Here is a 26,931-nt window from a genome sequence, read left to right on the forward strand (position 1 = left end):
GTCAATACATTGAAGGTCAACATGCATTTTCTTAGGTTGCAGCAGAATTGGCACGAGGATATCTCGCGCATGTACGGGGATGCGCAGTTGCTGACTGCGCGTGGCGGAAGCATCTTCGAGTCCTGCCTCAAGCAAACAGCGCATGCGAGCTGCCCCATACAACGGACCGAAGCCGAGATGCTCCATAGTGGAAAGTACCGTGCTCACGCTCGCTGTTTTGAGTGAACGGAAAGCAGTATTGGTATACAATTCAAGCAACGACAGTCAAGTTTGGATAAATAGTTTTATTTTTTAATCAGCCTAGTATTTGTTACAGGTTGTAACTTTTGACATTTATGAAGGTTTAGGCTAATAAGCGAAGAAAGATATATAGCTGTTACTATGTTTAAACTCGCTTATGAGATTTTGTATACAGGTTACATCAGATACTCCTGCGTCTATGGCGTTTTGGAAATATCTTCCCCTTTGACTTACGGTTTTATCTCACACGGACGATTGGATTGTTGTCCCGTAACGGCTCGGCTCATATCTAACTCGGCGTATATCGCACAAGGCCTTTGCTTTGTCACAGCATTTCTCCTACAGACAACGGGCCCTGTGAGTGCACACATGCCACGTGAAACGCTTACCGTAAATGGAGATAGGCCACTGTATATACTACAATAACGTATGCTACTAAGAAATAATGTCACCTGAAACCACTTTAACCTGAATATTATTCGATAACTAGATAAAGATGAGTATACCTTTTCCTCTACATGTATAAACTATAGTCACAATCTACGGATACCTAAGCGTTTGTTGCTGCCAAGTGCGCGAGAAGTATACAAAGAAAAATCCGACTTAAACTTTTAAGGCCGCTTAGAATATATCTAGTGGGTGTGATTGCATAAAGAAACTGCCAGTGTAATACATTTTAGGAGTGTATAGCTCGCACCGCAAATGTGCGCATGTCACAGCAAGGTAAATGAGAAGTTCAACAAAGAAAAGTACGTGCATCGCACACGTGCAGTTAGCATGGTCCATCCATGACACACACTGACTTGTCCATTTGATTATGACTGCAAAAGGGCGGAGTAAAACAACGTATGGTACAATAGTAATGTTATGTTCGGAAAGAAGACTATTTTACGGCACAAGCGCAATGCCCATAAGCCCTTTCGCGAAAAACCTGCATCAAAGAAGCATTCATCTACATATCAGATCATATCACCGCCGACATTTTGTCGTATTCCTCAAAGCGACGACATACTGTCGCAGGTCTACTTCTTCTTGACGACAACCGACGTGGCCCCGCTGATACCGGTCAGCTGGCGGGAGTTGAAACCAACAACGACCTCTTTCTTTCCGGCAAATCGTGGGGTGAACTTTGCTTTTCCTGTCACCTTCTCACCTGGTGCAATGGATTTCCTGAAAAGCAGACGACAATCATCATTACCATATGTCTTCATCTTTTTGCGGTTAAATGCTTTCGACTCTGTCCTTCTATTTCTAGTATTTACTTGCATTAACTCTGGGCAATTCTTTCTTCAGGGAAATCGGCTGTTGCGCAACCAGAAGCAATGTCGATGGTGTCACCTATTCTTATTAAAGCCATTGAATAAATGTTATTTTCAACTTGAATCTTGCCAATCTGTGGTCTGATATTTATATTGGATACATCCTGAACTTCAGGCAAACACTTCGGCACTAACCACCGAGCTCATGTAACGTGGGAAGAGGATACAACTGACTCTGGTTTTTCGAGGATGGGCCGGATACAGCGGCAGTTATATCGATAAGTGTTTATCCGTTACCATATATTAGGCAAGGAATTGCAAGATTCCTTTCAAGTGACTTTGAAAGGAATACGTTTCTTACTTGGCTTCAACATCGAATGATCTCTGTGAACCCGGTCCCTCCATGGTAAACACCCCCTTGTTGACGGGGATATCCAGGTGATTGGTGAACGACGCGGTCACTTCAAACTCCTCGCCAGCGGTGACGGACGGCGGGGTCGCCTGAAAGAAGGTGCAAAATCAAGTTAGTTTTAACCGTTAATAGAAATGTACATATGCTCCCTGCTATCCTCCAAGTGCGGTTGGTAGCACGTTTTCTCGTCATTACTTATATATTGAGTCAAGCACATACTTTTTTGTTGAAACTGCATCCTGGTCCTTGGGCTTACAATACATGCAAGCTACACGTCATGACCATGAGTTAATAGATATTACCGTTGGTCATTGGCGTCAAGATGACCCAAAACTACACCACCTCTTTTACGTGCACTGAGCACTGACACTGTTACCATGACATCTCCATCTTACCGTGACATCCAGCTCCGGCTTGTCAAGAGCAGCAGCCTTTTGTTTAGTCATCACCTGGCCTGTCTCGCTCACATTTCCTGTCACAAACACCTTCACTGTCGCGTCAGCGTCTATAGTGTTAATCCACTCGGCCGCTGGAATCTTCATTTCGTACTTGTCGTCTGAAACGGGTACAGAATATGCCTACTTAACTGGATAGTCAGACATCTGTGTAGAGATAATTTTCACCATCCTTATTTCGGTCGGTTGTTGTCGGATAATGCTGAGTGGAAATTCAACAATCTTTGAAAGTGTTCGTGGCCAACGAATGACCTGGTTTTTTCTCTCAATTTTTCAATTTAAGGGCACCACGCATCTGAGATAAACTTTTAGGGCCGAGGCGCCGAAACTGCCAGCGTCGAAGTAACCTAAAGTGCATGATCTCTATAATGGGCATGAGAAAATGCCACCAATGGCTAAGCTTGGACATTAGGCGACCTACTTCCTTTGGCGGCAATGATGAGGTTCCTATTGACCGTCTTCAGGTCCTCTCCAGTCATTCCGGTGTAATACGATGCCACCGCCTGGATGTTCAACTTGACGTTCCTCTCCTCGTTGCTGTTGTTGGTGACTCGGATCTGGGGAACAAGAGAGGGAATGGTTCTAAATCGGCGCTTGGTACGAGTAAATGTATTCACTAATTGGATTTAATTGCCATCTTTACTAACTCCAGCGATACAAAAAAGTGTTGAAGGATGTCTGGCCAAGCAGGGTCTTTGACTATCGCACACTCACCATTGCAGTAATGTCAGCTTTCGGCTCCGATCTGACATCCAGTGTCATGGCGCAGTCATTCTTAGATTCATCTATCTTGAGGAACTCTCTCCTGGAGCTGTATTTCATCGCCTTGTCAACGGCAGCTCTCTCTGCCTCCGACCCTGAAATGTAGATAGAAGATAGATTTTTTTTGACAGAAACACTATAGGCCTGTTGAGCTAGCAATATACTCGGACCGGCCCGTAATTGTGATGACAGATCTGACAGATCTCACGGATCTGTTGCCTTCATAACGTACTGTAATCAAGGACGAGAAGTCATGGCAGCCATTTTATATTTCGTCGGCCATCTTGGATTTGAGGCAAATACCCGGGTTATCAAAGGTAACAATATGTTGTTTCAGAATGAGAAGATTACTTCAAAAACCCAAACTGGAAAAAGGCAGTTTTTCCTTGTCTGATACCTGTCTCCTAGTAAAAAGTAGATGCCATCAATAAAACAACTGAGCTGGTGCTGATCAAAACAGAAGACGTAAAATTGATTTACCTTCGGCATGCTTGTACTCATGAGTCACATCATTCCTTGCCCTCCTTCCCACAGCCTTGGTACTTATCTCCTTCCCGACCGTGTCAATTTCAGACTGGGCGGCAATCATGTTACCATCTGGCTCCACGATCCAAGACACACGGTCACCATTCACCTCAGCGAAGACGAACTTGCTGTCGTAGTTGATATGAACGTCACCATTTTTGATGGCGATAACGGGCGCTGGACCGCAGCGCATGAGATCTAAAAAGGGGGCAAAGTTATGAAGAAAGAGTTGAGATGAGCTGGCCGAGTTACTTAAAATCGTCATCGGGAAGTGATTTTTTATTAGCCAACTCCTCGAAATAATTATGTTCATCGGTTTTTCGGAAGCTCAGAAACCAACATTTCTAAGAGTGTGGACATTGGTGTGACTTACGCTCGCTGACTTCCTGCGGTGTGGAGTCATGCGCCTGCCATCCATCGTAACCATCGGGAAGATCAAGACGCTTCATGTAAGATTCGTTCCATACGTGGAAGTTCCTTAACAGAGAAAATACAAGCTGTGATGTCTGCCTTTTCCTTTGAAGGACAATCCTGAATTTGGTCATTTTGCAATCAAATAGTGGCTAGCCCAGTCCCTGGGGTTCGGTTGGTAGAAATCATGTTGGCTCATGTTGACATGTTATTTCATGAAGAGTGTTGTAGCCTACATGCTACAATTTTAGTTTCATCTACATGTACTTTGCCTGCTTGCTTCGAGTAGTCCCGTTTCTGACGGCAGTTCTAGCATGCACACGATTTAAGATCAGAGCTGTCCATCCAGGGATTTGTGACCGAGGTGGACGATTTGACTATGTCCGAAGGTAGGGATTTTTGTATCAAACAGCATTTCCTTAGGGTAGAGTGATTAACGTGCCCTGCCAGTCACCGTTAGCAACGCTGAGGGCGGTTAACCAGGAATTCCATGGAAGAATAAGCTCTTTGCCTCCTGTTCGAATCAGATGCGAAGAGGCAACAAGGTATTTTACCTCTGGATAGTACTGTACCACAAGATAATCGGACATGCCACCCCCATCGCCTCAGAGTAGTGCTGTACCCATTAAGATAGTCTGTCATCACTTACCATACCGAGTCGTCCATGGCACCTCCCAACGCTTTCAAAGTAACACTGTCATAATGTGTGTCGATGGTCATGCTAGAGTCGATGTCGTGAGCTGACTCAAAGTTGGTCACACTCCTGGTTGGGATGCCAATAGCCCGACACACTAAAAATGAAGACTATTCCATGAAATAAACCGGTATCTACTTCTAAAGTATGTTAAGCTTTTTATATTGCACAACGGCAAAGGTTTACGTCGACACAATCTATGATGGCCCATGGTAGAATATACATGTATATGTATATGTGATGATGGTCACATGTATAAACCACGATATTCATCGGATCTCCCATCACAGAATCTATGCTGGGCCATTAAAGATTCTATGATGGCCAATTGTAAATTATATGGGAATCCCATCATAGATTCGTTATTGTTCCACCTTAGTGCGCGTTAACATCGAAGTATACTTCCATTATTAAAGTGATAATCTAGTCTATTATAGTCCGTCACAAATTCTAAAACGGATTTCATTATAGAATCTACGATGGATCCATGGTAGATGCGGTCATGTTGTTCCCTTGATGGAAATTCTGCATCGATCATGGCCATGATCATATAGAATCTGTGGCAGAGTATTCGTAGACCTTCATTTCTTTGCCGTTATCGCTTTGAAATCCAGCGACTTCTTTGAGAAAGTTGTTCATCAACGACAATTATCTCGGTACCGACCATTCTGAACCATCAGAGGTACTCCGTCCGTAACCTCCCCTCCGTTGGTGTAACGGAGTCCGTGAATTACTTACGCGTTGTGAGAAGTCCAGAAAAGACCCAGCACTGCGCCCACTTGACGTCCGACTTGGTCCTCATGTACTGCTCCATGATGCTCCCCGAGCCCTGCCAGGTGGATGGGGCGATACCTTTAAGGTAGTTACCGGACCAGTTACCGCTCAAGACACCTCCGTCGTTGTCGTTACTGTTCGCCTGTTGAGCGAAAGAAGGTTAAGATGTTATTATCAGAATATTACCGTAATCACCATGACTATCGTCATCTTTCAGGTGCAGCATGTAGAAATGACATGCTTTTTAAAAACTTAGTTGTCCCTCGTTCAGGTAATGGCCGTTTAGGGCGATATCTTACCGTGTACAAGAACACACAATCTCGGCAAGAATTCACCGAGAATTTACCGAGAGATAAAACATCTTGGTTCTCGCACCTCAAGATTTTCAAGCCGCAATCATATAACAAAAATTTTGATTTGCAATAATAAAGTAGATTTTCTTACTTTAAAAAAACATTTCTTGCTCATTTAATAGGAATCGGGGACATGTCATATATAGTTTATTTCCTAGTAAAAAAGTAAACTCCTACGTACCATCTGAGAGAGTGCCCTACAGGTGAGGGCCGGATTAGATCTTGCCTGTACGGAAAGACCACTCTTCTTGAGAAGAAAAAGGGAACCATCCAGGCACACATCGTCAAACTATGTAAAAAGACAATTGAAAAGAACGGAGTTCAAAAAGTTGAAATGATGATAGGAGGCCTATAATCCCAGGGTTTCGTCGGTCACACCTTTTAAACCTTGCAGAAAAGAAACCGGCTGTTTATGAATTTTAATGATAATCTGCGGTTTTTTCTTCAAATCTCCACAGTTCTGAAAATACACATCGAGAGATGCATTCTTTGAAACGGACGGAAACATCACTCACGGATATCTGCGACCTGGTTGTTCCACCACGGACTCCGATCAAAGACAGATTTATTTCATTCGTACGCGATTTCGCTCATACATAACTAATCATGGTGACTACTTTTACAGTTGTTCAGGCGGGCAGCAGGGGTAGCAGCGTATTACGTAACCACCCGTCAACCCTTACATTTGTCAGATTAACAGCGAATGGGACAACCAAAATCAGTTATGCATGAGCAATACGCCTACGAATAAAATAATTTTGTCTTTGATCGGACTCCGCGTCAACGCATATTATTGAGAGGACCAAAACGATGACGCCTTGTTCAAGTTCTAACAGGATCAGATGACACACTTTAAGGCTCTGTTTAATATATGCCATCTTCTTATACCTGTTTATAATTCCACATCATGGGCCCGTTAGCCCCGGCGCTGCCTCTCCATATCAAACCAATCTGCTCCAACACGTACTCTTGTCTCTCTTCTTCGTTGGCCATATAGACTGTATCCTCTGAAAAAGGAAAATCACGGAGCTACAAAGTGATGCATTTCCGGCATTTTAAGCACTTTGTATGTTGGGCTTTCCAACTTTCCACTTTCTTCCGAGATTTTTGAGTCTCTCCGGAAAGGTCCAAAATAACCATGATTTTGTCCGGGTTTCCCTTACATTTTTTTTTGCAACTGAGAATATCATACGTACACGCAACATGATTCCTGTTCTTTTGCACCATGATGCTCAATACTGTTGCCGTTGACACAGACTTAAATAATATTTTAAATATTATCTCCTCAATACAAAAGGAGTTGTTTGCTGCACCATTATCGCACATTTAGACCTACCTTTGCACCAAGCGTTGAAGAGGACATAAAATGTATCCTTGACCTTGTAGCGGTAACGGTTCATCTTCTCATTCTTATGGTCAAAGATCGTCTGCACAATCATCGACCATTCGTCCACGACGGCGTTGGCTGGCGTCATCAACTTGTATGTAACGTCATTTCCGCTATCGCCCACGCGCTGGGCGCCCCATTCGGAGTTTTTGACAGACTTGCCAGGGGTAACATGGATCTCGGTATCCTTGCTGACCTTTGGGTTGTCACCTGCAAAGATGTCAACGAAACTGACGGCTATTTCTTCCAGACAATCGGCATCTTTACATCGATTTTTTGTGAAAAAATAACTTCAAATCATTTTTGAGATTGTGAAAAACCTCTTAGGGTTTTCACTACGTTGAAAAAGCCGCTACGGCGTGCATATTTGTGTTTTGCCGAAAAACGATTAAAATGTTTTGAGCTTCTGAAAAAGCTTTATTTTCTGAGAGTGTACTACACTGACCTGTTTGGAAGATGAACTTGATCTCGTCCGTCGCATCGTTGATCGCCCTATCGTAGGTGACGGTGATCTCGAACGCCTGACCTCTCCTCACAACCAGGTTTAGCACCTCATATTCGTCAGTGTGGTGCGCTTTTCTGTTGCTCTCCGCGTTCACGTTGACATTCACGGTCTTCAGGATGCCCTCTGAAAGTGAAGACAAGTTTTATTTAGGGCGAATCGAGATGGTTGTGAAATGTGTCGCGTACCTAAACGTACACCTGAGAAATATTGGTTGCCGTTGGCACTTTCCGTCTTCCAACGCAAATCCGGAAAAAGATTGGTAAACAATGATAATTGGGCGCTAAGTTGAAATTGAAAGTATGATTATAGTATACACGTCAACTTCTTGACACTATGACCTCAAGAACCCCATCCTGATGAGCGCCAGGGCTTTTCACTCAGGTTTTCGCGAGCGCGATTTTGTTGTCTCTGAACCTGTCTATGCTTGTTAATGGCAAAAGCCTTACCGGTCAATGGTTCTGGTGTACTCTCGCGTCTGGAGGCATCAGGTTTGTTTTCGTCAGGATCGGATCTAGGTACAAAGCTACCCCGATCAGGGTCAGGCCGAGGCCGAGGGGCGTGGTCGTCTCGACCTGGTCTGGGCCTAGAGATTTTAGATGGTATGCAACCCATGAGTCTAACAATCTCCAGAAACACTTTTACAATCCTTTACTAGTCCCAATAGTCCAACAATTTACTCCTTTCTTTTGTTGCTATGTCTCGTCAGTATATCCAGACGCCTTATTTCCTGTGTGCTACTTTCCTCGGAATACGTCACGAATTCAATTAAACAGTGCAATCAAGAGAAAGAGACAATCCGAATTCCAGTATTTACACTCGACAACACTTAAAATGGTTGGCCCTATCGTTTACCAATTCAAAAAAAGGTTATTTCAAATGTAAAATATTAATAATGAAAGTTCCAATTTGAATCATATATCAACATATTGCGCAAGGAAAGTCTATGCTCGGGTTATAACTGTTGTGATAGTCCGTACAAGACAATGACATCAATCACGAACCCGGTAGTCCTTTTATAGGGACTCTCAACCAAGTCAGGGCCTCGTGGTATGTCACGCAAAATAGATGTTTTCCCAATCAACTTATGCCAAGGTCACATGATGAGTGATGTGAAGAGTTACATCCTGACGTGCCTGACATGCAATAAAAAAAATTCTGCGAAATCATGGTCATTTCGTGTATAAATCTATCTGGCATCGCAATCTGGGTCGATTGCGAAAGGCTGGGCAGGCCGATCGGGCGGTCTATCATCAACTTCCTTGACGCCATCGATGCCAAATTTGGTTCAAGAAGGTTTATCTTATCTTACCCCAATTTTGGTTGAGGAAGGTCTATTTTATCTTACCCTCATAATTAAGTATAATCCCAACATATAAGGGATGTGTGTCAAGATGGTCTTCTTGACTTTCGCTTGTCTCAAGATAGTCGCATCTCACGCCGTGACCAACTTTCAAAGCGTGGGAAGCGACTTCCTAATAGTCCTGCTTAGCAAATTAATGGTTCTTAATATCATGGACATCAACGTCAAATATCATAAAAACTGCCCTAAGGCCACCCTAGAGCCATCTAAAAATCACGTAGTTCTCGTTCTGAAGTCACAGAACCTGCCTATTTCCGCAGCAGGAAACCGACCTGGTGGGCTCAGGCCCTAAGGTAAGGCTTGAGGTTTTGCAAGAGCCCCTGACCTTTGACCTTAAATGCCGAATTTTATTGTTGAGTGTATCCTGAAGCTCTTGGTCGACATGAATACTCCCTTAACGTACAGCCGCGGTATATTTCAAATATTGATGAGATGCACAAACCTTGGTGGTTAAGATGTGTCGAGTGATGTGATAAGAATGTTCGTTACTTACAAGCCCATTCAAATAGGGTCTGATCTTGTTGCGGGGCGGCCCGCGCCGGTCGAATCACTTACCAACTTTTCTTGCCGGTGGTGCTTGGGGATTGTTGTCGACAGGGATTGGCTTAGGTGCTTCCACCAGACGACTCCGGTATGAACATGAGTAGTCATTCCAGTTGTTCCTCCGGCGAACTGAGGGGTTCAGGCCACCGCCGCTGCAACAAAAAAAAGAAAGGCCATCTTGAAACCGTTGTGGACAGTTCACATCTTTCCGAAAATAATCTTCCAATGAGAGGATAGCTAGCATTTGCTGCGGAGCAAAAGTAAGCTAGTGAACGGTCCTAGTATCACTTGACAACCGTTACCATATGGCGAGGCAAGGAGATTGTTTCGAAAGCAGGAATGACCGGAAGCCACCCTAAATAACGCCTTCTGTTTGGTGGCTCGGACGTTGCAGAATTCAACTACACAGTTTGGATCAAACGACCGGAAGTGCCACGTATTTCTGCTTTTGGAAGGCCCTCTATAGACCATCTTGTATCGAAATGAACTGATGATATCTGTATGGTGTATCCGTCAGGAAAAACGTGCTGACCGTTACTATAATTCATAATAATCGTCTGTTTCATTCATGAAATGCATAATTCGATCGTTATGGTCCACGGCAGATTTAATTGAATATTCAATATTTTCGTGTATAAAATTCGACGCCCAACTCCTTCGACGTATTTTGGTTCTTGTGCCCAGTCACAGGGCAGACATGCAGTACTGCACAAGTCAGCACGCGGCGGACTAGTTTAATAGTTTGGGGTTCCGGTGACTGGACTATACAGGACTTGCATTGACGTGCTTTCAGCTCAGCTTAGCAATGAACAACAACATATATTGAATTAATGAGAATATGGGCACCCTGGAGGATCAAGTCCCTCCGCTTGCTGAGTTGCTGAGCTGACCCCCCTCTTGAAAAGGAGAACATATTCCAGCCGTTTTCTTCCAACGAAATAACGTTTTGACGAAAGATGGAGGGACTCGAAGCTCAGAGAAGTACCAGATGCTAGGAACATCGTACTATTCACGGGTGTGATCGGAAAGAAAACATAAGCCTACTTACCAGATTTCCCCATCATCTCGGTTTGAATGCCGGCCACGCCTACCCCAGCGCACCCGAAACCGCCTAAAAGAACTATGAGCTAAAGGACCTTCTTCCCCAAGTCATGAGTTTGATTTAAACTTTACACGCCTCCCACTGAAGTCACAATCCACAAATTCGAATGGCAATTCTGTTTAACCAACAATACTTCACCTATTTGATGCTCCTGAATTATGCCTTTGGTAAAAAGCATTTTGAAAATTACCCTACTTTCGGAGGAAAGTTCTACAACTGAATATATTATTTATTTTACTAGATTTTAATGCCCATGGCGGCTTTTTCCTCCATATTTGCCCAGTACATCTTATCGACGAACATCCTCCTCTGGAATAGGTGTTGGTTATATGAATCACTGCTCCAGGCACTGTCTACAATGTATAATGCACTGTGTCTCTTCTTAAAGACAGCTGTTATTGTTAAGTACCTTAATGTGGGGTGTTGGAAAAAGCTGGATCGCTGGATCGCTGGACTGCTGGATTCACTGATTGTGACTCATGAATCAACAACGCCTGGATTGGGGATCGTTCGGAAAAATGGGAAAGATTGGTTCCTTATCCTTTGCCCTTGCACTGAGCAGAGGCATTCAAACGTGTCAAAAGAGTACTATGGCCTTTTATTCGACATCGTATACACAATACTTAGCCTCATGCTGTCATTATCACAACTGTCAAATCGAATGCCCCGACTCAGCATTCATACATTGGGAAGTTTGTCAGCTACAATAAAAACCTTCTGTCAGCTTTGTGGTGGCATGCAGAAGGGCCGGTATAGTTGCCAGCGATTTTTCTGGTAAAGAGTCGGAGACTGAGGATGATGTTGGCAGTGTCAGTGTGTGCACTTGAAGCACATGGTGGGAAACGTTAGGGATTTGGGAATTTGGCAATCCATCCAGGCGGTGGTGATCCATGAGTCACAATCCAGAAAATCCAGCATTTGAGAAATCCAGGTTTTTCGAATACCCCTTTAGGTGTTATTGTAAGCCCTCGTCGTTTGTACACAGTGGTACAGTACGTACATCCCCTGTATACCAGGGCCTGGTTTTTCAAAATCAGATAGGTAGATGTAAGGTTTACTGGGCTTAACTGATGAATAAGATAACGCCAAGGTAAGGTTAGCGCCAAAATTAGTGACTTAATCACATGTATAACTGAAATGAAATGCAGCACTTATTTCTATCACCAAGGAGAGCTGTGGCCATGAAGGAAAGGATAGTTCCGAGTCAAAGTTCATTCTTGGCACTATCGATAGTGGCAAAAGGCGTCGGTATGTGTCGCCAAGACTACCACCACAACCATCGCCAATCCTGTGGGTCGATCCGGCAGCCCACTGCAGCGCCGATGACGTCGCTGTGTGATGCACGAAATTGTTTTCATTCACCACAGCACCTCATGTCTATAATTCCTTTAAACATGTTCGTGAAGTCTTTCCGAAAGGGGGCACTGACGAGTGAATATATAAAGAAGTTCAGACATGAATTCAGACTCAAGATGAAGTAGAAAAAAGAATAGCTAAGCCCTACAAGATTTGGATAAGCCATTGCAACGTGCGGTATAAAAAAATTCCAGACGAAATCTGATATTGGATAACAAGATAAAAAAAAGATGAATGAGAAAGCAACTACCAACATCATCACCGTTAGGTGGCGCTCTTGACTATCAGTTTTCCGCTTGGTAGCAGTTTTTCCCAAGTTCCGCAATTCCTTGCCCTGCCTCTTGAATTTGATCAAAATTGACACATTGAGAATGAGGACAATGATCGGGGATGAGTAGTTGACGATAACGTAATAAAACATCACAAAAAATCCCTCAAACCAATGGGGGAATTCTGGAGGGTTGACACAGATCTCGTTGCTCTGTTTTGTTGGATACTGGTAGTATTTCCACAGCTTTACCGAGTTGAAGGCAAGATGAAAGCAACAGTTGAAAAGATAGCAAGCCCTGGCCTTCTTCACGGTGCACCACGCAGCAGCTTTTAGCGGAGAGCAGACTGCCACAAACCGGTCGATCGAGATTATGATTACATTCCAAACGTGGACGCCGAAAAACACAAATAAACTGTAGTTAAATTCCTTACACATGAAATCGCCGTAATATGCATAAGCATTTGGGAATATGGACAGTATTACTCTCTGCCCGAAACCTAGAGTTAAAGCGCCGTTATCGCCCAATGCCAAAGCCCTAAAGTGGTAAGACATAATGACATTTTGACGCTTGCGAAGTCGTTTCGTCATGATTATGAAAATTATCATGTTTCCGACAAAACCAAGGGACAACGTGACGCTGGGTAAGTAGAAATTAAAGACCGATATAAACGTCTCCATCAGTGGTTCATCACTGTTTGTTGACGTATTTCGATCTCGGGACGCCTCAGTGCCCGTAAAACCCACCGCCATGTCTCAAACAAGGGCCTCCCGTAGTTATTGATTCATGTCGCCGATAGGCAAAGTTTAAGTTGACATTGACGGGAGGACTGTCCACTCTAGATTGCCTCCAGAACCAACCACCAGTCAGACGACAAGGCACCTTAGCCGATCATCACATTATATCGAAATGCTTATAGGCTATGGAGGGTCTAAATATCAGAGCGATTGAACCATGTCGTCGATAGGCTTATATCACTATATCGAAGATGGATGCGCCAAACAAAAATTAGGGTCAATCTGCACTCCAACATGAGGTAAAGATACTACGCCTTGGCCCTGATAGGGCATATCCCGGACTGTGAACCACGTCGCCGACAGGCTTAGTGTCGCTTCTATTGAAGATGCGTACCGAAACTAGACAGGAAAACGATGTGGATCCAATTTTTATCGTGGAAAACCAACCCTCCTATCATTTCTACACGGAGCCCACTTCGAAATGCTGGGCCACAAGTGAAAACAAATACTCCACTGAGGGTAGCTGAGCCCCATCGCCAATAGGCTTTTCTTGCTCAAATGGAAAGTAACGTTATGCTTATATTTGAAGCAGGCGATGAGATGATAAACGGAGCAAGACAGATATGATTTATAAATGGATATAAGATACACATCAAGCGTTTCATATTCTGTATCATGCCATCTCAAAATTGATTGGCTTTGTCATCAACCAGGGAAATGTCTGTCACTCAACAAGTTAAAATTACAATCATCAGTCATCTCTAAATAGACGAAATAAAGAAGTTATCGGTGTGTAAATGACTGGTTGAATTGATATCAGTAGCCTGAATTAGAATTGAACATGTGATTCGACGACAATCGCCGAATGTTTGAACAAAGACTCATGATTATCGCACGTCGCTGCAACACGCGATCTTGCTTGCAGACTAGCTCGATCGCACATTGTAGCGGTATGGTAAAAAAATCAAAAACGTATATCCGCAGGTCGCGCTAAACTATTTATGTCGTAGGCTAAACCCGGCGCATAATAGCGATTTTTGCCGCATACGAAAAAAACCGGTCGTCTCTTGCGATAAAAATTGCTATTCTGTTTCGTTGATTGACATGCATGATATCGATTCTTTCTATCGTATTGTATTGCCGTTGAGTAGAATGATTTACAAATACATGTACTATAAATTTTCAAGTTGTAGCCAATTCGAATGCATCATAAAGTTCTACACTCATTGGGTATATGACTGCATTTCTATTTTCCTGGACCATCAGTAATTACGAGAGGCGTACCCCTTTAAAAGAGAGAGCGCTCTTATGATGAGGAAGGATTCGATGGTTCAAATCTCCTACGAGCCACTTTGGTGAACAGATCTTTCCTGACCAATGCTTCCACCACAGCTAAATAAGCGCACCAAGTCCTTTCTGATCGAGGCGCTGACTAATAAATACAAATAAAAGTTAATGCAGAAGTCCAGATCCGTCATGAAATTGGAAATATAAAAGCAGAGCTCCCGGAGTTTCGGATAGGCCACCGCAACTTGTGGTATTAGATAACTCCATAGAACACCGTCCAACGGATAACATGCCAGAAAAAAGATAAACGCAAAAGCAACCACCATCATCATCACCGTTAGATGGCGCTCCTGAATCTCCTGTTTCTTTTGTGCGCCTTTTTCATTCAAATTTTGCAATTCCTTGCCCTTTTGTCGAAACTTGATCAAGATGGATATATTTAGTAAGAGAACTATGATTGGGGATGAGTAGTTTACGATGACGAAGAAAAACATTAGGATAAATCCCTCAAACCACTCTGGGAACTCCGGAGGGTTGACGCAGATGTCGGTGTGTATGTTTGACCTATTCGTCTCGTAAATTTTCCACAGTTTTACTGAGTTGAAGGCTAAATGAAAACAAATATTAAACGCATAGCAAGCCCTAGCTTTCTTGACAGTGCACCAAGCAGCCGCCTTTAATGGAAAGCACACTGCCACACACCGGTCGATAGAAATTATTATCACATTCCAAACATGGATGCCGAAAACCGCAAAAACACCGTAGTTTAACACCTTACAGAGGAAATCGCCGTACGCTGCGAAAGTATCTGGGAACTTGGAGAGTAAGACCCTATGCGCGAAGGCGAGGATTAATGAACCGTTGTCTCCCATGGCCAACGCTCTGAAGTGGTAAGACATAACAACGTTTTGGCACTTACGAAGTCTTTGTGTCATGATCATAAGAGTTACCGTGTTTCCGATAAAACCTAGGGACAACGCCACGCAGGGTATGTAGAAATTAAAAAGAGATATCAATGTTATTAATGTTTCATCTTTATGGCCATCGCCGTTTCCCTTATTTATATCTTGAGACGATTCGTTGAAGTCCGACATGACTGAAACTGAGAAACGGGATAACACGGTGTCTATTTGTCCCGGCAGAATGCGATGGCGTTACAACAATATAAAACCAAATCGATGAAGAATGGGATGGGGTCCGAGTGATTTGGTAAAAGTTGGCTTGAACACGGAAAAAACTGACCTGGATACTGGCACACAAACGTTTATAACGCTGAGGAAAGTCTCAGATATACCTCTTGTAGCGAACGTCTCGCAGTCGTTGAACGATGTTGCCGATTGACTTGTGTGGCTTATAACTATATTATCATCAGCCGGACAAAAAATCGGCATAACGGAAAAGCTCCATCTAGGAATAGGTAAATCACCCACCATTTCGAAGAAGTGTTGCGGGTTGGAACTGACAATCTTAAGCAGACCATGATCTACAAAGCAAAGCTAGCTGAGACTGGAACTTTCACATCATAGTAAACAGTCACAACCTGCCAGGATAATTGAACCACTATCGCAGAAAGGCTTGTCTTGCTCACTCCGACGTTAGTTTTTTGAGAGTTTGCTTACTTGAAAGAATAGACAGTAATATGAAAGGTGAATATGAAAGGTGAAAGGAAAGGGATAGTCAAAGAACGGCGGGCAGAAAGAAAATGGCATTCCGTCGCCGGTAGGCTTGTTTCCAACCAATCAGTGTCACGTACATTCTCACATAGCTCGTTGTTGTCGGATGCACTGAAGACCTTTGTCGTCAATCCGACAGAAGCCTAAAGCTTGCAGCACACTGGACGCCAACTTCGGCGGCAAGGCGCGTCAGACTGAACGCCGCTCGACGCCAGAGTTGGCGGCAGTGGATCGCGCTCATAGCACACCTACTCAGAATTGGCGTCCAGTAGCGTCTTTTCCGCCACTTCCAAGAATCGTGGGGGCTGCCATTTTGATATCATGTGACGTCAAGACGCAAGGTGATTGGCCAAAGCCTCGCCGTTGACGCTGGTTGACGCCAACTCTGGCGGCGATCCGTAGCACACCTGGATTCTTCTTGCGTTCACTGGCGTTCAGACGCCGCTACAGGCGTCAAAAATCAAACATGCTAGATATCTGGCGGCAAGTGGCGGCAAGTGGCGGCAAGTGGCGTTTGCCTGACGCCGTCCGTAGCACACTACGAATTTTTCAGGCGTTCAGGACTCTTGCGGCAAAAAACGCGCCTTGCCGCCGGAGTTGGCGTCCAGTGTGCTGCAAGCTTTAAGGAATCCTATCAATACAGCGCGATGCTGTAAGGTTCCAGCCAATCAGTGCGTGTGGTGCGACAACGTCAACAGGGGTTGCTGCCAATAACAAAGCAAATAGCGAATGAAGCACCCATGTGGCAGATGTTGCTTTCGACGATTGTTTGCTGGATAGGTTTCCCAATCGAAAAACAAAAGTGATATAGAATTCAACGCAAGATGATATAACAAAAAAACTTCATAAGGGAAAGATCAAGGGCCTATTTTAGAACAAACAACTGGCCATTTGATCATGAACCCCGTCGCCAGCAGGCTTGTTTTCTTGGCATTTGTGAAACTGAAAGCGCAGCACTTGAAATGATACAAAGCTCAAGGCCTGTTGCGATATGTATACTACTGGTAGTAAGCATGAAAGATCACGACGATTCATACTATGCGTGATGTCTCGGTATCTATATAGAGGAAATGCATGTCAGTTTATAATTAGAGACATCCTCAAATAACCAACGATGTACATGTACATAATGATCTGACCGATTATTTCAAGATAAGATCAGATCTATTTTTAATTCGCCGTTCGTGTTCTATTTTCTAGTCGCTAAGGCGAATAGAAATAAAAATTACCGTTGTGCATGCAGTTGTCAGTCGCACGCAAATTCGCTGAAACTGGGCATGGAATATTTTACACCAGCCTACATTTATGGCAACGATATTGTTGAAATTTATATCAGTACTTATATACACAATTGGATTTATTCAATTCAGTTCAAATTCAATTTTTTTTTAAACGAATGGAGTGCCTTTCAAAGGTCAATAATGGCAACCATCCTGAATACGTAATACATTCCTGGAGTATAAGACATATACTTTAAAGTCTTTTTAATCATTGCAATTTGTTATTTCGTGTATTTTACTCTCTGCCCGGTGTGTAAACCCCTTTAGATACAAAAAGTTGAAAAAGAAGTAGACTACTTCAAGTGATATTTATCATGAAGCTTACAATCATACCTACAATATGATATAATTAATTTTTCATTTTAACCCCCTGGTATCGACTGCGCATTAACCCTCTCAGCAATTTAGCGAAAATTCATAAAAAGGCCCTGTGATAAACAATAGAATCATAATAAGTTCCTACCTCAAAAAAATCCATAAAGAAACCCTTATGTACGATAATCCAACCTAATATCGAAACACAAAACCCGGCCCGGCAGTCTCCTGTACATGAATACATGAATGGGGTCAGGAGGCTGACTCGCCAACTCGCTATAGCCCTGTATTACTGGGTAAAATGTACAGAAACCCACCTAGGAACGAGTTTTATTACAAAGATTACACTCTAAGCATCGCCCCTGTGGTGTTACTTTACTTCTCGTCCGCTTGGATATCGTAGGACGGGAGTTTTAAACACGGACGGCTACGGGCGGTATAGTGAGATCCGGCTCGGGCGGCTACGGGCGGTACAGGAGCTCATGATTATCGCACGTCGCTGCAAGAAGCGATCTTGCTTGCAGACTAGCTCAATCCCACATTGCAGCGGTATGGTAAAAAATCAAAAAGGTATATCCGCAGGTCGCGCTAAACTATTTATGTCGCAGGCTACCCGGGGCATAAGAGCGATTTTTGCCGCATACGAACAAATCGGTCGTCTCTGCGTCATAAGGGACAGATTGCTATTCTGTTTCGTTGATTGACATGCATGATATCGATTCTTTCTATCGTACTGTATTGCCGTTGAGTAGAATGGTTTACAAATACATGTACTATAAATTTTCAAGTTATAGCCAATTCGAATGCATCATAACTACACTACGGCATTGGGTATATGACTACATTTCTATTTTCCTGGACCATCAGTAATTACCAGAGGCGTACCCCTTTAAAAGAAAGAGCGCTCTCAAGATGAGGAAGGATTCGATGGTTTAAATCAGCCACTTTGGTGAACAGACCTAGCCTGACCAACGCTTCTACCACAACTTAATAAGCGCACCAAGTCTTTTCTGATCGAGGCGCTGACTAATAAATACAAATAAAAGTTAATGCAGAAGTCCAGATCGGTCATGAAATTGGAAATATAAAAGCAGAGCACCCGGAGTTTCGGATAGGCCACTGCAACTTGTGGTATTAGATAACTCCATAGAACACCGTCCAACGGATAACATGCCAGAAAAAAGATAAACGCGAAAGCAACCACCATCATCATCACCGTTAGATGGCGCTCCTGAATCTCCTGTTTCTTTAGTGCGCCTCTTTCATTCAAATGTTTCAATTCCTTGCCCTTTTGTCGAAACTTGATCAAAATGGATATATTCAATAAGAGAACTATGATCGGGGATGAGTAGTTCACGATGACGAAGAAAAACATTAGGATAAATCCCTCAAACCACTCTGGGAACTCCGGAGGGTTGACGCAGATGTCGGTGTGTGTGTTTGACCTATTCGTCTTGTAAGTTTTCCACAGTTTTACTAAGTTGAAGGCTAAATGAAAACAAATATTAAACGCATAGCAAGCCCTAGCTTTCTTGACAGTGCACCAAGCAGCTGCCTTTAACGGAAAGCACACTGCCACAAACCGGTCGATAGAAATTATGATCACATTCCAAACATGGATGCCGAAAACTGAAAAAACGCCATAGTTTATCACCTTACAGAAGAAATCGCCGTACACTGCGAAAGCATCTAGGAACTTGGTGAGTAAGACTCTGTGCACGAAGGCTAGGATTAATGAACCGTTGTCTCCCAAGGCCAACGCTCTGAAATGGTAAGACATTACGACGTTTCGACGCTTACTGAGTCTTTGCGTCATGATTATAAGAGTTGCCGTGTTCCCGATAAAACCTAGGGACAACGCCACGCAGGGTATGTAGAAGTTAAAAAGAGACATCAATGTTATTAATGTTTCATCTTCATGGCCATCGCCGTTTCCCTTATTTATATCTTGAGACGTTTCGTTGAAGGCCGACATGACTGAAACTGAGGATATCAGACCTATAGGCTCAAATCTAGCAGGTCAAGGTCAGAATATCGGTACATCAGAGCAGGGAGTTGATGGAATCGGGGAAACACGTAGTCTATTTGTCCAGGTGGAAAGCGACGGCGTTACAACAATATGAAATCAAATCGATGAAGAATGTGATGTCATGTTTCTAAAGGTATTTCGGGAGATTTGGTTAAAGCTGGCTAGAACACGGAAAAAAACTGAGCTAGATACTGAGAAATCGGCCTAACACGAAAGCTCCATTTAGAAATGGGTTACTATCATTTCGAAGAAGTGTTGCGAGTTGGAACGGACAATCTTAAGCAGACGATGATCTATAAGGCAAAGTCAGCTGAGACTGGAACTTGCACGTCATAGTAAACAGTCACAACCTGCCAGGATAATTGACGTTAGTTGTTTGTGAATTTGGTTTGTTAAAAGTATACAATAATATGCCGATCAAATGCAGAAGCGATTTAAAAATGAAAGATGAAAGGAAGATGATATTCAATAATCGAACAGAGGGCATAAAGAAAAATGGTATTTCGTCGCCGTAAGGCTCGTTTCGGAGCAAACACCTTCACGCACATTCTCGATCACATCGCTCGTTGTTGTCGGAGAATGAGAAGATTGCACATCGAAAGCCTTTGTCGTCAATCCTGCAGAAATCCAGAAATCCGTTCAATAACGCGATGATGTAACGTCCCAGCCAATCAGCGCGTGAACAGGGGCGATTGCTGCCTATAACAAACCTAATAGCGACTGAAGCACCGCTGTGGCAGAGGTTGCTTTCGGCGCTGTTTGTTGGATAGGTTTCCTTATTGGGAAACGAAAGTGATAGCGAATTCAACGCCAGATTATATAACAATAATCGTCATAGGGAACCGATTAAGGGCTTATTTTAGAACAAACAACTGGCCATTTGAACTCCGTCGCTGGCAGGCTTGTTTTCTTCGCGAACGTTAGGCACGTAAGGCTACGAGAGATTTTGTGAAATTGAAAGCAGAACTTGAAATGATATAAAGCTCGAACCCTGTTGCGATATATATACTATATAGTAAACATGAAACATCATCATGACGATTCGTATCATGCGTGATCTACCTGACCGACTTCAGTGTATAGAGGAAATGCGTGTCATTTTATAATTAGAGACATCCTCAAATAACTATGCAGCAATGTGCATATATGTCCGGTTATTTTCAGATCATATCAGATCAGTTTTTAAAAGCCTTCGCCTCTTGTGTTCTAGTGGCTAAGGTGAATAGAAATAAAAATTGCCGTTTGTGCATGCAGTTGTCTGTCGCACGCAAGTTCGTTTAAACTGGGCATGTAATATTGTACACCAGCCTATGGCAACGGTATTGAGTACGTTTTAATTTTTATGTATTTAATACATAAAAATTAAATTCAAATTAAATTACATTTTCTGAACGAACGGAGTGCCTTTCAAAGGTCAATAATGGCACCCATCCTGAATACGTAATATTCCTGGAGTATAAAACAGTGAACTTTCTTTATCCTTTCTTTTTTCAGTGAAACCGTCTTTTTAACCACTGCAATTTGTTATTTCGTGCATTTTGGTTTCGCGCCTACTGCATGGGGACTATGAAAAGTATTGCAAAATTGAAGACCTTGACAGTGAGCTTGACAGCCCCCCCCCCCCCCCCACACACACACCCCACACACTCACACCCCCACCTCACCCCATTTCCCTCGTTTTTCGGTAACATTTGTCAAACTCTTTTCAGAACTCTAGTGTTTGGAAGCTTGGGGGTGCGGTCTTGGCGTAGTGACAGCGTTATCTTGATGATGATGATGATGATGCCTACGTCAACACCCACACTTTCTCAACCCCAAGACCTGGCCTCGCCCATTATGTCAAACAAGCTCCACAATATGACGAGACAGTTTGGTTGGAGGTGTCCATAATGGTAGAAAATTGTAATCAGTGGTCACAGACTTTTAAGCGTGTCTTGGGCTAGGCTATATCATGAAAGATTAAGGCCGTTTTTCACTTTAATCCAACAATACGGAAGGGAAGTGTATTAATCTTGCACGCCAAGAAGTAGAGCGCAACCATAATTACATATATCATTATGATATTTTTGTATGATTGTCAGCCAGTCACGTTTTTGACAGCATCACGTTTAGGGTTACATGCAGGTCACATGAGTTGAAAGATTTCGGTCACGTGCGACGAAAATCCTGTTGAAACGAAGGCGGCTGAAGTGCTTGTAATTCTCAAATGGGAAATCCCATGAAAAAATACTTCCACATTTCCTGGCGAGGTTTACGTTCGGCTTCGATGAGAAAAATGGGAAGAGCGATGTGCAGCAACTGGCGCCAGGAGGTGTTGCAGAAGAGTCGATGGTTCAAATCCCCGCTGCCCCTATTTTATGGGTCAATTATCCATTGCCCTTATGAGGCCCCTGTTTATCAGTCCAGCGTTCGACACTAGAAACATGACGAGAATATTATCACTTCCTGAGCTGAAGGAGCCCCACCCATCTCATTATAGTCACCAGATCCTCATTTGAATGATAACTACATTGTGATCTGCGCATATATTTCATTTCTCGGAAAGGCATTTAGATCTGATTGACAAATTAATTAATCAGTATTCCGCCTAAGAATATTCGGTCACCACCCCAGACATCACTACCTCAAATGCTGAGCTACATTCCTTTACTCAAGCCAATTAAGCGTAAGAAGTCTGTTCTGATCGAGGCACTAACCAATAGGTAGATATAAAAGTTGATACAGGAGTCCAGATCCGTCATGTAATTGAAAATATAAAAGCAGAGCTCCCGTAATTTCGGATAGGCAGCTGCAACATGAGGCATTGCATAACTCCAAAGAAGATCATCAAAGGGATAGCATGCCAGACAAAAGATAAACGCAAAAGCAACGACCATCATCATCAAAGTTAGATTGCGCTCCTGGCCCTCTTTTTTCTGTTTTGCGTCCTTATCGTCACAATCTTTCAGTTTCTTACCCTTTCGTCGAAACGAAATCAGAATGGATACATTCAGAATTAGAACTATGACTGGCGGTGCGTAGTTGACGATGACGTAATAAAACATTAAAATGAAGTTCTCAAACCAGTTTGGGAAATCCGGAGGGTTGACGCAGATTTCTTCGCTCCCCTTCTCGTAATATTTCCACAGCTTCACTGCGTTGAAAGCAAGATGAAAACAAAGGTTGAAGAGATAGCATGCCCTGGCTTTCTCGACAGTGCACCACGCAGCCGCCTTTAACGGGAAGCACACTGCCACAAACCGGTCGACAGAAATTATGATCACATTCCAGACATGGATACCAAAAGACGCGAACAGAGTGTAGTAAAATTCCTTACATAAAAAATCGCCATAGTTTTCGAAAGCATTTGGTACCTTATCCAGTATCACCCTTTGGGCCATACCTAGGATTAACATACCGTTATCCCCCATGGCCAACGCCCGAAAGTGATATGACATCACGACGTTTTGGCGCTTACGGAGTCTTATCGTCATAATGATGAATGTTACGGTGTTACCTATGAAACCTAGGCACATTAGGACGCAAGGTATGTAGAAATTAAAAATGGCCAGCAACGTCTCCATCAATGGGTCATCGTCTTTGAGCGTATTTACACCCGATGACGTCCCTGTGTCGTTGTAACCAGCCATGCCCATGCTGAAACTGATCGGGTCTGCCCGGAAGTGGTAATCACGCCAGACCGGTCTCAAAGCATGGACCAACTGCTATGCCGAAACTCTTGGATGTTGATTGAATAAGAAGCAGCGATATATTTGATGCTCACACTATGTAAATGAAACACAAAAGATAACACGGAAGCCGCCTCATGCACGGGTATGACGACGTAAAGAACAGAAATTAATGGCAGCAAAAATTATCGGCAAGTCGGATCCCACAGAAAAAGCTAATTTGCTCACGGAACGGACACGGAGTTTCGATTCCTCATCAACTTTCCAGATCGAAACGCCAAGTAGCCGACTCTTGCTCATCCCGCATTTATTCGAATGACGTCGCCTATAGGCTTGCGTTGCTTATATCGAACGTCTAGAGTGAGCCTGAACTTAATTTGAACTAACCAACCAACAATTCTTTCGCTACAAGGCACCCAATCCGGCGTTACCCATTATGAAGGAGATGATGATTTTGAGCTCAAAGCCGGAAGCGATTGATGTGAACAAACGTCGTAGAGAACAGGGCAAGGGCCCATGACACACCAAAGCAGTTGGGCCCCGCGCCAGTAGGCTTGTCTTGCCAATCTCGACATCGTGCGCTGAAGAGGTTTCATTTCCAATAGAATGTGATGCAGAGAGAACAAAGTCGGATATGATTTAAATAGGGAAGTAAAATATAGATCAAACTATTCATATTCTGTACGAATACGAAATCCCGAATTGGCTTCAAGGGCAGCCAGATACAGCCTCCGGGTTGCTTCAGAAATAGGCATCGTCAAAGTCGAAGGGTTCCTTGCATAAAATAACTAGTCAAGTTGACAACAGATAATTATATATATCTTCATTATTGTTTATAGTACAGGTGCATAATAGAACGAAAAAGGTTTTAGATAGGGGAAACGTTAATTTGGGAAGAAGTGCTTGGCCATCTTCGCCGTGAGGGTCAGTTGCACGCTAAACCCTCGAGTGAAAGGCTCTGAAGCGCACAGGATGGATTGGGAATTGATGATGATGTATAGTAGCGGAAATCTTCAGGACTCCTGAGATCTATAAACTACTGTCTGTAGCAATAAACCTTAGAGGGGGCTTTTAAAACCCCTTTTCTATCATATGGTTACCTGTAACTTTTGGAGGAATTCATGAACACGATTATCTTAAATGTGCATTATTTTCCCAATCCTGAACGTCAGTGCAACACTTGGCACTGATGACCGAGCTTATAGTAACGTGTGCGAGGGGAGGAGCATAACGACTGACTCTGGTATTAGAGGATGCACCTTCCCTTGCAACCCTAAAGTATAGTGAACAATACCAACCTGCAAAATGCGCGGGAACGCGATTCCGGAAATGCGCTATGCATTATGTTGGCTTTGAAGGCAGCGAGCGTTGATCTCAAGTTCAGCATCCACGAGCAAGTTCGATATGGCGTAAGAGTAGGAAAGGCCAGTCATTTTATTGGTTATAAAGGTACAGATGTTTCCCTGTCACAGCTGTTAGGCTTTGTGATCAGTTATTTAGTAAGAAAAAATACCCCTAACCCATGATAAGAAGATCCCTCTAATTCCATTTAAGATTGTTTCAACACTTTTGTTTATGACATTTAGAAGAAGATAATCCAACAGCAATCGTATGCACCTGTGTCGTTCCGAATCGGATGCTCATCGTAGGAAATCGATGATATTCCTGTTTTGGCCAGGGTAGACGCCCGTGCCAGTCTATTAATCATCCACAACACAAAGGGTTCATATGGGGAAGGGATGAGGCCAATCCACAACGTCCGGACTAACTTCAACTTCAAAGTTACAAACATTTAATTTTCACGCCTATAGGATGACTGAAATGCCATGATCATGATGGCTGACCACCGGATTTACGTCTCAATATTTATCCCATCTGAAAGTATGAAGTAAGAGGACGAACGCAATACATCTGCCAACCACATCCTGACGAAATTCCCAAGCTATCAGCCCTGAGGGAGGAGCTGGCGATCTGGAACCTGCATGCCGGACCTATGCAGCTTTGCGGTGAGGACGAATGACGACAGACGACAGTATATTAGTCACCAGAAAAGGATTGTCCATTTTAGATTGAGAACGCACAATAAGAAAAAAAAGGAGGAAGAAGTACCGTATCGAGGCCTGTATAGCTCAAGTGTTGTGTAAGCACTTGTCTGGCATTGTCACTGACATCAGAGAGGTTTAGAATTTGATCCAAGAACGATACCAACAACGAGGTGATGATATAAATCAGGAAATATCTTCTTCAACATTTCTGCGCCCCGATCCGGAAGCAAAAGACTTAAGCCCCCACACTGGGCGCGGGCGTCACCGGCGAGTATAGAACATATGGTTATGGCAGGCCTGAACTAGGAGGGACCGAGGCTCAACCAAAACAGATGATCAGTAAATAACTGATCGTTCTTGGGCAAACGGCTACATCTGTTTCAATAATTTGATGATTGATTCTGCGGGTTGATGATAAAGCTGATAAGGAACAAAATATCGTTCACAAACATATGAGCAGTTGGAGGCTGGACAGCTTACCGGTGGGCTTCATCCGTTGATGGGTCGCACTTCATCATTTTAATAGCAAACTGAAGTACCAGTTCTGGCAGCTCCAAATCAAGAAATTGACCACTTTGGATGGAATATTTGTTGTTTATGGACAAGTCTGGCCCGCCAATTTGCCCGTCAAATAAACCGGAAGAAATGTCAACGTTTACTTAAGTATAGTTTACCATTCTGTCCAGGCACGGCTAGTGATCGGTGAGAACTTTTGCGGTTTAAGACGAGATCAATAGATAATTTTTAATTGACGTGGAATGTACGTCTATACTTACCTTGGGAACATGAAATCCACATGGGCTGGGTGCACTGATGAAAGCTTCATGGAGCTGAAGTCCATTAATAATGCACTCTAAAGTGAGTGCGGGGCCCTATAGGGTTGCGACAAAAATCGACCACTTACGAAGATGGGAGAGTGTGAGAATTCCCCATCACAGGCACTACAGATGTGCAGTGCCAAAGCCAGAGCGCCCTGGGGTGTTCCCAGGCAGTGGACACCAAGGAAATAATAACAAATGATGTTGACGTGGCAATTTGGTGTCCACTGCACCTGCATGACCGCAACAGGGACTGTCTGACAGCTTTGATTGTCGAGGTCACAGCTGTCAGACAGTCCCTGTCACAGCTGTCAGACAGTCCCTGAGTGATCTCTTCATTCAGTTGCGGTCATGCAGGCGCAGTGGACACCAAATTGCCATGTCAACATCACTTGAGATCAATAGATAATGTCAAGTATTTTTGCTAAAACTTGATATCCTTCAGACTGGATTCCGAAAACCATTTTTTCGCCCTTGCCGGTTTATATCTATAGACCCCCTTGAAAGCTGTATCGATGTCATCAATATTTGCCCTGATCAGCCTTTGATATGTCGGTATTATAGGAATTTAGATAGGAGCAAGCGCTTGGTTGGCGCTTCTTGGTGCATTCTCAGAACAGACAGAGGGACAGTTATTTACTGATCATCTGTTTTTGTTGAGCCTCGGTCCCT

At 43.4% G+C, this 26,931-nt stretch overlaps 1 protein-coding gene across 5 annotated transcripts in view; it reads right to left on the reverse strand.

The window, feature by feature from the left end:
- Window positions 1-269: 269 nt before the first annotated feature.
- The window catches only part of LOC135495518 (protein-glutamine gamma-glutamyltransferase K-like), a 28,789-nt gene continuing 2,127 nt past the window's right edge, over window positions 270-26,931 (reverse strand). For 2 of the 5 annotated variants that reach the window (XM_064784245.1, XM_064784243.1), the window contains exons 2-15: window positions 9,693-9,832; window positions 7,718-7,900; window positions 7,222-7,482; window positions 6,774-6,892; window positions 6,067-6,174; window positions 5,497-5,674; window positions 4,714-4,855; window positions 4,027-4,130; window positions 3,609-3,851; window positions 3,081-3,223; window positions 2,788-2,923; window positions 2,307-2,467; window positions 1,861-2,000; window positions 270-1,410 (exon numbers count right to left, since the gene is read on the reverse strand). In XM_064784245.1, coding sequence (XP_064640315.1) covers window positions 1,263-1,410; window positions 1,861-2,000; window positions 2,307-2,467; window positions 2,788-2,923; window positions 3,081-3,223; window positions 3,609-3,851; window positions 4,027-4,130; window positions 4,714-4,855; window positions 5,497-5,674; window positions 6,067-6,174; window positions 6,774-6,892; window positions 7,222-7,482; window positions 7,718-7,900; window positions 9,693-9,832 — 2,206 coding nt within the window. In that variant the 3' untranslated portion in view covers window positions 270-1,262. Of the gene's footprint in view, window positions 1,411-1,860; window positions 2,001-2,306; window positions 2,468-2,787; window positions 2,924-3,080; window positions 3,224-3,608; window positions 3,852-4,026; window positions 4,131-4,713; window positions 4,856-5,496; window positions 5,675-6,066; window positions 6,175-6,773; window positions 6,893-7,221; window positions 7,483-7,717; window positions 7,901-8,223; window positions 8,744-9,692; window positions 9,833-24,694; window positions 24,807-25,921; window positions 25,993-26,931 lie in introns of those variants that run through there. The other 3 variants (XM_064784246.1, XM_064784244.1, XM_064784247.1) reach the window with 3 other exon arrangements.

The sequence above is a fragment of the Lineus longissimus genome, chromosome 11, assembly GCF_910592395.1.
Source record: "Lineus longissimus chromosome 11, tnLinLong1.2, whole genome shotgun sequence".
NCBI classification, from domain to species: domain Eukaryota; kingdom Metazoa; phylum Nemertea; class Pilidiophora; order Heteronemertea; family Lineidae; genus Lineus; species Lineus longissimus.